The sequence below is a fragment of the Salvelinus namaycush genome, chromosome 1, assembly GCF_016432855.1.
Source record: "Salvelinus namaycush isolate Seneca chromosome 1, SaNama_1.0, whole genome shotgun sequence".
In the NCBI taxonomy this organism is placed as follows: domain Eukaryota; kingdom Metazoa; phylum Chordata; class Actinopteri; order Salmoniformes; family Salmonidae; genus Salvelinus; species Salvelinus namaycush.
The window spans coordinates 23,521,071-23,533,752 of record NC_052307.1 but is presented as its reverse complement, the minus strand read 5'-3'; the positions used below and the strand labels follow the sequence as shown (position 1 = coordinate 23,533,752).

Below are 12,682 nucleotides of genomic sequence, written 5' to 3'. Positions count from 1 at the left end.
CGTTATTTCGTCATTATAATCACCATCTCAAGCAATGCACTAGAATTTTAGCTTTCGGGGTTCCAGAGAAGTGACAAGTATATAGACCCCTCCTCTGATGGGCGGAGCATGCATTTGTATTTCGATGTTGTCTTTTTTTTCCTCCAGCTCTTGTTCTGACACGTTTGCACTGAGTGAGTGGCATTGGCACACTTTCAATCGCTCACTACCTCTGCCATCAAACAACATAAAGCACACAGAGGCAGAGGCTCGCGCTCATAAATTTCAGCAGGCAGATATTTTTGCGCATCGCTTTACAGCGTGTAGCCTAATTAATTTCTCGCTGTTCTTTTTTTCTATAATTTTTCCACTAATGCAAAACATTTTTTTTTTTTTAATAATTGCAATACATTTACAGGTAGCAGGTAGGCCTACTAATTTCCTGTCTAAGTGTTATATTTTTTATATTTTCATTCACATGTTTATTGTTAATTTTCACTGGATATTTTGTTTCCTGCTGACAATAATGGGGATTTGAACATTTTCAAGAGGAATTGTACGAGGAAACATAATCAAAAGAAGACGACTAATAAATGACAGATCAGCAAGGAGCAATCATACACAACTCGTCAACTCAAAAGAGAAAGACGAATTGACAAGAGGACTCCTGCAGGATACGAGGGACAGCGGCTGTCATTTTGACAAATAAGTTTGAACAATTATAGCTTATGCATTTTCGGACAAAAACATTTATAGATACTCACACTTCGGACCGTGCATAAAGAAGGAAGATTGCAAGAAAGTGATTACTTGGACACGCGATATTGATACCATTACTGGTACTCAGCTAACGTTATCCTATTTATTTTTTCTTATAGGCTACGCGTAAACGCAATATCACCAATATACAGCTCTCTAACGCAACACATGTTGTAGTTGTTTTTTTGTATGTGAGTTTTTCAAGCCAAGTTTCCATTTGTGTGGCTTCGTGATTCTGTTTCGGCTGACTATGGACGAACAAGCCCGGATCATGCAGGCTCTCGGCGGTGTCAGCTTGGCTGGCCACTCGATACAAGGAGGCATGGCACTGCCGCCTCCACATGGACACGATGGGATAGATGATGGGAGAAAACAAGATATCGGTGACATTCTGCATCAAATAATGACCATTACTGACCAAAGTCTGGACGAGGCGCAAGCAAAGTTGGTTCATTTATATGTTTTCTTTACAAAACACTTTACGCACCATTACTCACTATAGCTAATTAACATTCATGTAATAAAAGGCTGGCTATAAAATGCTGATCCATATGGCAATCCCATGGTCAAAATTATTTGCAGCGGCCAATGTAGATTAAAAAGTTAACAGCTGTCATCCAGTAATTCTAATAGTTTTGAAACTTGCTTCTGGCTGTGTGGAGGCAAAAAAAACTTTTATGTGCAAAGTGCAGGCTTTACATTGCATTTACATATAATGTTGCGAATTGGTAGGTTGGGGCTCCTGTAAACATTGATGCGTATTTGTAAAGTACTGTTTCACAGTAACTCCTGATATTTAAAAATAACGTTGGCTAATGTCCAAATGTAATTCCATGGTAAGTTATTTACCAATAGCAACAATTTTGAATGTAGGCTTACACTCGTAGTTTCAATTGTGAATGTTCTACAAATAAACTTTTTTTAAACAAACTTTGAAGTCTTACAAAATAGTTAGCATTTCAACAAACAATGCATCCATCGTCATTCGTGTTGACAAATCACTGTTTATGCTACAACTTTGCGATGCATGTCAACATGTGCAAAATTAGCAAGACTTCGAAGTTATTGTAAAGAACAAAGACACATTATTATCTTAAAAGTTTTAACAACTGAGGTGTTATAGTGACTATATTTCAATGTTGGTTCTTGTCTCAAACTGAAACAGGAAACATGGACTGAACTGCCACAGAATGAAACCTGCACTCTTCAGCGTCCTCTGCGAGATCAAAGAGAAAACAGGTAAGACTTCACATGAATTAAAGTGGAAGATTTAACATCAGGAGGACTGTATCAATAGGCAACATTGCTGAGCCCCAACGCATTTGCACACCGCCATCTTTACTCTCCCCGTTGGCAGCCTTATCCGAAGTTATCAAGCGGGAGACAGAATCAGCTCCCGTCGGTCATGACATTTTAAATGGGAAAATTCAGGTTATGGTTAACGTTACAGCCTTTGAGAAGCATCTGCAGATCTCCGCAAAAAGGTATCGGTGCTCTCATGTAGAAATTGATATAGGGTTGTTATCCGATGGTTACATAGGGATGGAATGGACAATGAGGTGCGTAACAATCCTCCATATTTGATCATAAATAAAGGAAATTCACTTGCTTTGGTTTTATTAGGCTACACCACACCATGCGCATTATATGAGCCGTTTCAGCGCCATGCATCTCGTTTTTTATTAAAATGGAAAGTATAGCCAACAGTGATGGTAATTATTAATCCTATATTTAGTCAATTAGATTATAATCTCGTGCTTAATGAGGTTTGCTGTCCACAGGATGGATCACTATTGGCATTATTGGCACGAGTCTAACCATTGTTGCCTTCTGTAACGCACATAAAGCATTCAGACGATCAATAGAGCCAGCCGTTTCTAACGTGACAAGCTAAGTGCAATGAAATTGTGGAAAGTATATATAAGAGCATTGTAGAGCCTAAAAGAAAACATAATATTCAAATATCTGCCCAGCATGTGGGGACACAAGTTTTAGAACAAGTCTCTTGCCCACATTAATATTAATTTCCTAATACAAATGGGTAGCCTACGAAGGAGTAACTGTATGAGGGTTCATATATTGTTAGAAAATAGGACATGATTTAAGATTGGTATATTTTTTTAAACAGGAAATTGGTTTGGTCTTCCTACTACTAGCCTTCTACAAGATGATGAGTTAAACTCAAAAAGTTAAATAGGCTTCCCCCAAACAACACTATTGTGTGTGTGTATAGGCTGTGTGAGTGAGTTTGTGCATGCCAGTCTGTGCGAGCGCATGAGTGAACAATTGTGGAACCATGCTACTTTAAGATAACCTTTTTCAAATTCTAACCATGATAAATCCACAAGCTACTAAGGTTAGCATACTAATTGTGCAACCTGTCTTATGCATCGTTCTTGTGCGTCGCAATGCCATGCAATCCTGACATCACAGCAAATCAAACACCATATATCGATAGAACACTATTTTATTATAATGCACATTTTCATTTCTGTTTTTTGCCCAAAGTCTTTCTAGTAGGCCTGAGGGTTTTGCCGAAAGGAGATTGCTCATAAGAAGACAGGAACCACATGCTACAGTCAGTGATGTGATGGTGTGCATCTTGAATACGCTTTTGTTAGGGTAGGTAGCCTAGACCAGTCGTTGCAAGGCCAGATGCATATCATATGGTCTTAATAAATATAATATCACTTTTGGATATGACAGCAAATACTATGATTTTACGCCCACGCTATTGGAGAAGGTATTTTTTGTGGATAGGATACTTCTGAAAATGTTGATGAGCCAAAAGGAGGTTAGTGCTAGTCAACTTCTCACATATAAACCTATTACAAAGATGTGTTTGGACTGCAATGCAATATACAAAATTAACATTTTCAGTATTGTAAGTGTATATATTTGTAATATTTAATTTAACCTTTATTTAACTATGCAAGTCAGTTAAGAATAAATTCTTATTTACAATGACGGCCTATATGAAAGCATATAAAAAATATTGCTGTTGATTCATTACTAAAGGGTGTGTGGCTGATTTTCTGGGGGATACTTTATACAGTGTAATAGGCAGAGGCTCTTTATTTTTATCCACAATATTTAACTATTTCTTTAAGACTTTATTTTATGGATTTAACATTTAAATCATTTAAGTTATTGAAATGTTTTATTCTATATCAAGCTGTTGCAGAAGCATTATAAGCTGTCCACTTTACTCTCGCTAGTGAATAGTGATCTTCGATACCAATGGTAAATCATATTATGTCAAGTTCCAGTCGTTTATGACTAAAAAAGACAGTATCACAACAGTGGTGCAAGCGTTTGGTATTTTTCCCTACATGTTGGTCAAGGCCGCGTTTGGCATTTTTCCCTACATGTTGGTCAAGGCCACGTTTGGCATTTTTCCCTACATGTTGGTCAAGGCCACGTTTGGCATTTTTCCCTACATGTTGGTCAAGGCCACGTTTGGCATTTTTCCCTACATGTTGGTCAAGGCCACGTTTGGCATTTTCCCCTACATGTTGGTCAAGGCCAAGTTTGGCATTTTTCCCTACATGTTGGTCAAGGCCACGTTTGGCATTTTTCCCTACATGTTGGTCAAGGCCACGTTTGGCATTTTTCCCTACATGTTGGTCAAGGCCACGTTTGGCATTTTCCCCTACATGTTGGTCAAGGCCAAGTTTGGCATTTTTCCCTACATGTTGGTCAAGGCCACGTTTGGTATTTTGGTATCCTTTAAAAGAGTGAGAGAGAGAGAGGGATGACAGTTGTCAAATACCGGTAAACTCTTAAACCCAGTTGAAAGTTGCCTATCATACAGAAACCCCTTAAATGACATTAATTTGCTACTGCTTTAAAATAGTGACGAGGTGTCAGATTCATGGCCTTTGTGTGGCTTATAAGCAGAAGTGACTTGGGTGAGATCATAAAACTTAATGAACTTCTCGGCCACAGGAGGTGTCCGCAGGGGCATGAGAAGGGCCCTCTTGGCTGCCTAGCCTACTTGAGGTATTCTTTATGCCTGTCGAGAAGAAAGTGGGAAAGTGAGAGAGTGATTGTGTAAGAAAAAGGGGGAACATGATCACTGGATGTTTTAGCTCTATATAACGATGTGGGAGCGACTGTGAGTATACTGTATGTTTGATACTGTATGAGTGTGCATCATAGATTAATCCATGCATTAGTATCAACACACACGATATGCATGTACCCCTACACGCTTTCAGATCTTAACCCCACCTGTAGAACTTATCTCCGTGGGCACATATTGGATTACTTTTGACATTTTTATATTTTATATTACATTAAATATCTAATTAATTATGCATGAGAAATAGAGTCTCTAAGTATGCTAATTATTTAAATGAGCTTGTTTACTATTCCAGTTGTTGTAATCTTCTTTAATCCCTTTGATGGTCTTTGTTTCAATGTCATTTTCCACAAGAACTAAACCAGTAAATAATATACTGTACTTCTGTGCTACTTTGTTTGAGCACTCAATTTGGAAAAGCCTGTGTGTAGCAATGCTTCTGGTTGTACATTTTCTCTATCCCAGTCCCTCTGATCAGTATGTGTTTTGTGTGCTGTGTGAAGTATGGGAGTAGCTGTAAAGTCTTTGTTTTTACAATTGAGAATTTAAATCCAGCTTTAGTTTGGAATTGAGATGTGTGTGTGTGTGTGTGTGTGTGTGTGTGTGTGTGTGTGTGTGTGTGTGTGTGTGTGTGTGTGTGTGTGTGTGTGTGTGTGTGTGTGTGTGTGTGTGTGTGTGTGTGTGTGTGTGTGTTTTGACATATGGACATTATTGATCTCATTTTAATCAGATAATCCAGTGCTTTATTTGATTATACTGTATCAATAGATACATAATAAAACTGTATCAGTAGTTTCATAATACAATTAAATGCAATTAGTACAATGTACATGTAAGGAGAGAGAAATCTTTGAAAATTTAAAATGCTTATTATTATTCTTGGATCACATTGTACCAGGTGTAAATAGAAACAGGCTAAATCAAACCTGAAGTGTTTGTATTGTAGCCATGTAAACAATGACAGCAAACATACTTGGATTTACATCTGTTTGAAGAGGTAATGGATGATGTGTGTCTGTCTGTGTGTGTGTATGTGTATATATCTCTGTGTGTGTGAGAGAGTGTGTCTGTGTGCGTGTGTGTGTATCTGTGTGAGTGTGTGTGTGGTTAATCTGCGGTTTGGAGTCACAGTCTTCCCCCTCTTAGCCATTGACAGATCTCAGCTGGTCTGGTGGCCTTCTTAACCAAACAGTTTTTCTCTCCCACTGTGGGTCATTCACATGCTCCCGTGGCATCATACAGAGGGATTGTTTGCTCCTTTCATGTCTGTTCACTGGCACATAATCTCAATGTCATTTAGCCACCCAATGATCCCATCCGGGGAAAACCATATCCAAACATGAATTTGACAGCAGTGCAGCAAACAAATATGGCTGTAAGTACTTTATGTTTACAGGATATGCTTCAATACTGTGCAGAACGTTCCGTTTTTTTACATTCATATGTATGTTAGAAGTAAGAAGGACATTTTAACCCACCTAGAATCTCAGAAACGCACTAGGGAACTTGGTGCATGGCGGTGGGTGTTGTGTGGTTGGGAAAGAAAGTGGGATGCACTTGACTGGTAAACAGACTATTTGTAGTGTTCAGAGGATTTTTGGCACTCTTCTTACTCTTATTGTAGACCCAGAGCAGATTTCCTCATCGCTAATGCCCTAGAAATATTAATGCACTTTGATATGCTAATTAGGGGGCATTATGCAAGAAATTAGATTAAGTGGCAGCATGAAGTCATTTGCCTGTCAGTAAATTGAGTGTTTTTAGCAGGAGGGGTTTGTTTTTTCACTTTCTCTTGTTCTTGCATTTCAATGAGCTGAATGTGAGATATTGCTGAAACTGCTACAATTCTTTACCTTTTTATTGTCCATTGTTTATTTTCTCTCTCACTCATCATGTTTGATACCAGCAATCTGCAAATGATGACACGTGTTTGTTCTTTGACACATTCCTTTTGTCCACACCTCTTCTGAATTGTGCCCAGCATGTCAGGGGTAGATAAAGAAAAGTAAACTCTAAAAAGATACGTTTGCTGATTTTTTTTTTTTTTTACTGTAGCTTGAGGAAGACATACAGTGCATTGGGCATGAGATCTCAGTGCTAATCAGATGGGTTTTGCAGTAGTTTCTCTGTGCTGGGTTTGTTTTCTCTCCTCTCGTCTCTCTCTTGCCCTGGAAGCGAGGCTCACATCAGCAGCGGGAGCAGCAAGAATAACAAAGGTGAAAGATTACCTCCATATGGTATTTCTGACCAGGAAAAGGAAAGGTTCTGCAAAAGCACTCCTCTTTGATGTGAGGTTTAATCAATAGAAAGAGATTACAGAAAACTATTACAGGCTAAATCACAGCGCGCCACAGAGGCTTAGTCCTCTCCACAGCTCTCTCAGCTGCACTGCACTCCTCCTGGCTGTGTATTGACTTGTTGTTTTCCTGACCTTTGACTCATCAAGTTCAGAAATGGGAGGTCTGGTCTGGAGAGGTAGGAGATTGCAGGAGGCTCAGGCTGATAAATGCCCAGATCCAGTGTGTAGAGCAGTGGATTAGAGAGACTAGTTACAGTATCTGACTAGGGAGGTAGGGTTAGCCTACATGTTAGCCTCCTCATACTGCTGATACCACTGCTGAACATGCCACAGTATTTGTCTGTTAGTTCATCTATGTGCACGCTGTGGTTATGAACAGTGGACTGACTGGCTGAGTAACTTTCAGATTGAGGTTGTAATTAACCACGTGCAAGGCTGACTAAATGCATTACCCTGAGTAAATATAGTTAGGATTGAGGGTGTAAACATTTGTCAAACCTTTAGGGAACATTAATTTTAAGGCTCCCTGACAAAGAGTTAATGAGACCCCTAAATCTAGTTTGTTGTTAATTTGACATGCCATTATGATTATTATGAATATTATGATTATAGTTATATTAAATTGAGAAAACAATGAAGTTAACAGTGTTACAATCCTTACCATGGCCCAAGATCAAAAGCCAATATTTGTGAAGACTCCCTTGTTCTTTACCCTTTGCTTTTTATAGTGTTGATTTGTGCAAAATACCACAGTCAATGTATGCCGTCGAACAGAAATCCATTCAACAGACAGACAATTGACTTTGGATGCTTTTTGTTCGAGAGTGCCTCAGTGATGCGGCTGCTGCGACTAGATAGCGCTCGGCAGAATGGCTCGCTCACAGCTGGGTTCCTGGCCGTCTCAATGGCAGGGCTACTTGTGCTTCCTCTGCAGCGGGTAGGGGATTGGGAAGATGGGGAGGTTATCTAAGCAGCTCCCAAATCCCCTGCTTTCTCCTAACAGCAGAGAAAAAAAGCATATGATAAAGAGAGAAAATAGAAAAAGTGGGGTGCGTATCAGTATCGATGGGGAGGGAAATCTGGAATGTCATATGTTCACATTCTCCCAGTATTTGTCGTATTTTGTTTTCCCGACTGCTACAGTATAGCAGCACCTGAATCTGATTCTGATCTGAATGAGGTGCTTTGGTACGATAACCTGCTGGTGCTGATGACCCTCCATCTGTACTCACACACACCCCATCTTATGCTTGCCTCTCTCGCTACCTCTTCTATAGCTGTAAGCGTTTTCTGTGGGCTCCTGTGCGAACAGCAGCCCATAATTGTATTTTTGCCAATACATTATACAAATTAGTCTTTATGGCAACTGGCATAAAAATGTGCATCCTCCAACAATATTTTAGTAGGTTAATTGCAACATTTCTCAATTGTACATCTGAGTTGTTGTTAATTAGGCATGACAAAGTTGGTGAACTAGTTATCTTCAGGCGGTGGCAGCCAGGAGAGGCTGCTTGGGATGCAAAAGGGAAAGCTTGATTGAAACGTTTGACATCGGTAAAGCTTGGAGCAGCATTGCTTGCTTTCTGTGCACTCCATTATCCTCAGTGTTCTGGTCCCTCTCTCAGCTAACCAAACAGAGTATCCCACCTGAACCAACATGCTGCTGAAGCGTGATGAATAATAGAAAAGAAAATTAGAATAAATCTCTCAGATCCTCCTCAGCATTGTTCAGCCTCATCCATCAGGAAGAAAGGCTCCTCCCACATTGACCCAGTCTGGGTATCAATGACATTGTCTTATATTTGCTAATCTCATTTAATAAATGTGGTCCCTGCACCCCCACCCCCAACTCTGGAGATGAGCTCATGTTTCATTTAATTACCTTCTACCTCAGATCGTTCGGTTTGCTCCATTCTTTGTTATTCAAGAAAATACAGTGAATATGAACATGTAAAATATTACCTCATAGACAGAATTCTGTTATTGGAATTTCATTGGAGTTTATTAATTCAGTTGGCTTCAAAACTTTTTTTTGTCAATGGGAATAAGTTTGTCTGTCGTGTTAGTTAATTCAAGATGTTCAACCCCTGTATAACTGATCATAATAAATGTTTTAACACATTTATTTCACTGTGATCGTTGCATATAGCTAGGCCCTCCTCTCCAGCGGTCAGATGTCATAATGTTTCCCCCGTGGGCCACCTGGTGCTTTATGTTCATGTTGGAGACATTTTTGCAACATGGAGGTAGCTTGTTCTCCATCAGGGCCCTGGCATCTGTTAGCGAGGCGTCTCCTCTAATATATTACTGGAGTTGTGCGCCCTTCAGACCAGAAAGAGACCAGCTGATGAATTCGATATCACCTTTGACTTGTCAGCTATTCTTTGCAGGTTAACCAAATTGCGCTCAGTATGAAACATTACATTTTCATTCAAAGAAGTGAATGTTAAGCCAGCCACAGCTGTTTTCAATATTTTATGCTTTTCTCCTGACATGTATATGACATAAGTACAATTTGTGATGTGTTGTCATCAATAATTTTGTCAGAAAGCATAAAAGCTTGAAAAGCCATCCAACCACCAATGGTGTTTATGTCCCGTATGTACTACAGCAAAATATAAAATTACCATTTACCCATGCTCACCTCGCTGGACGGTTCCTGTCAGATATAGATTTGACAGCGAGTAATTCTGTTAAATCAATGCGTTTTATGTTTATTTATTGATGTTTTCATAAGTATACATTAGTATGCTAGATTTGTGTAGGTACTATTCAGTTCAAGCCCATTGAGGAATAGTCTGAATGTATCTTATGGAGCGATAAGTGATATTGATTGAGTAAGAGCTAATCACAGATCAGGTCAGGTAACAGAGACACTGCACCAATGCAATGGGCAGACTGTTACACAGTAATAGGACTGATACAACTAGAAACAGAGCAAAGGTTTGGTTACCGGATGTTTCCTATAGAGTTTCTTTATCTGAGTCCAATCCTGATCTTAATGTTTTAACGCAGTATCATTAGATGGTGGAACAATATTTCCATAGAGCGTTATTAGTGTAAAGAGTGTCAGATGGAGAGACGGGTACAAAGCAAGTCCTCTCTCGGTAATGATACTGCTATTTATAGGTCCCCATTTCATTAGCTCCAGTGTTTCAGAGAAGATATTTTCTCATGGGGCAATAGATGCCTGATGTTCATTTACTCCCCATACACATTAAATGTGGACAATCAACATACCAGAATGTTTTTAGTAAAGAGGGCCCCCCCCCCCTCTGTTTACAGGAAATATATTTTGATGTTATTTGTTTTTGTGTTGATCCATTCTATAATTGACTGAGTCATCTTTCGAGGTTTGATGATACATATCATATCATCCATGTAATACAGTAACAGGGTATAGTGAAGGGAACTCTTACAGGCGATCATTTGTCCTTCAGAGAGGTGTTGGCATTTTCAATTTCATCTAGATGATTAGATTTACAGATTTTATTTGAACAGTTCTAACATTTGAACATTGCAAGGCTTCAAATCGTTATCCATGTTACCACACACATACTATACAATGTTGCGTAACGTTATGTAGCTATTATAGAAAACAGAACAATGTGTTATTGTTGTCTATTTCTGCCCTTATCACATGTATTGTTTTCACAAAAGGTGTTTTCTAAAGTTCTCTCCTTATTTGTTCATCTGAAATTAAGTCCCTTTTTCTATTGTTCCGCAAACCATTGTTCCACACGGTTCATACATTAGAATGATATATTGAAGGCAGAAATGGGAAAAAGACTGCAATGCAATGAAAATTTAATCAGCGTCTTCTGCTGCTTTAATAAGGCAAATAATTCTTATTGGCTGCTGTGTTAAGATTTCTAATATTTAATTCATACCAAACCTTGCACTATTCTGCCCCTGCCCTGACAAGCCCCACTCTGCTGCCTGCCAAAAGGCAACATTAAAAACTTAAAAGCAGATGTAAATGTCTGAAAGCATCTGGATGGCCAGTTTTGAAGTCATCACTAAATGGTACTACCTTGCATTATTAACTATTATTAGGGACAGAGATTGTTTATCAATTGATAGTCTTTTTTACTTAACATTAAAATGAGAATAGAACATTTTGAATATTTGCCAGGTCAGATGGAACATAGCATCAATCATTTCACTGAAACTCCTTGATGGCCTCGTATTTGTGTTTTTAAAGGCAACTTATTGGCTCCTGGTGTTGAACACAGAGAAACCTTATATTATTAAGTGATTCAGATTTACTATCTTTACTCCTAAAACAATATACAAGGGACTGAAAACCCCTTCCCCTTCTATCGTCATATTTTCTTATGGGTTGGTGAATGTTTCAGACTACTCGAAATGTACCTTTCCTTTTCTTCTTTGAAGTTCATTTTTGTGGGCTGAAGCAACGGAAAGATGGCAAGTGGCCAAAGGCTAGGTGATGGCTCATGTTAAAGTGAAACGGCAGGTCCTGTTTTCCTCTCTTGGTGAAATGGCTTAATTGGTGTCAGAGCCCCAGGGATAAAGGCCTCTTGCTCTGAACATAGCCACACCGTCATAGTCTCCCCTCAGCCAGGACAAGCGGGTAACGTCTGGTGGTGAATGAGGACTAAGCCGTGCCATAACAATATGCAGTGATGTTTGGGATGACAGAAATTAATACGCGCTTGCTCCCAGAAAGTCATGATTAATGACGGCGAGTAGGGGAACGCTGTCCCTCCTCTTACTCCACTTTGATGGGGATTGAAAAGCGAAAGAGGCTGGTTTCTCTTCTCTTTAGAAAGTGGATGTCACCCAGAGTACATTACTGCTGTTTTTCTTTCCCGTTTTTCCTCAAGAGGAAGGCGGTGGGGGATTGGATGGTCCCTCCTAATGAATTTAGGATGGGTCCGCTCCCCTGATTTGGAAGTGGACCCATCCTGTCCAGTAGCAAGCTGGTGGGAGTACTCAGTCTTCCTTGGAGTTATCGCTGTTAGGAAGTACATGGGAAAGTAAAAGCACCTACTGATATAGATAATTACTAATATTACAACCTAACAGTTATTCACAAATGTATGTTTCATTTGATTATCAGATTCGCTTAACATCTTTACTATATGTCGATAGATATTATAAACCAGTTAATGACATGCTGGCAACCTATATCCATATATCAAAATTATTTATGATGTCTGTGAAAACTAAAATAATATATATTCAATGTTGTAAAAAAAGAATGATGACAATGTGCTTTTTCATAGTATCTGTGTTTTTGAAATTACCAACATAAATGTTATTTAAAGGTCCGATGCAGCCATTTTTATCTCAAATAATTTCTGGGAAACAATTATGTATCTTACTGTGATTGTTTTCAATTAAAATGGTTTTTAAAAATTGCTTCTTAGCAAAGAACATTTTCTCAAACAAGAATGTAGCTAGTACTGTTGCGGATAGGTCTGAGTGGTTAGGAAAAAACAGAAAACTAGCTGTTATTGGCAAAGAGTATGAACTGTCTTTCTTGTTGGTCTATTCACTTTTTTACTGCCAAAACTCCATCCCACCAAAACAGGCTG

The 12,682-nt window shown here is 39.0% G+C and overlaps 1 protein-coding gene across 4 annotated transcripts in view; it reads left to right on the top strand.

Annotated features, from left to right (window-relative positions):
• Nucleotides 1-988: 988 nt before the first annotated feature.
• The window catches only part of LOC120054569 (pre-B-cell leukemia transcription factor 3), an 83,565-nt gene continuing 71,871 nt past the window's right edge, over nt 989-12,682 (top strand). For all 4 annotated transcript variants that reach the window (XM_039002022.1, XM_039002044.1, XM_039002036.1 and 1 more), the window contains exons 1-2: nt 989-1,182; nt 1,904-1,977. In XM_039002022.1, the coding sequence (XP_038857950.1) occupies nt 989-1,182; nt 1,904-1,977 (268 nt within the window). The remainder of the gene's footprint in view (nt 1,183-1,903; nt 1,978-12,682) is intronic.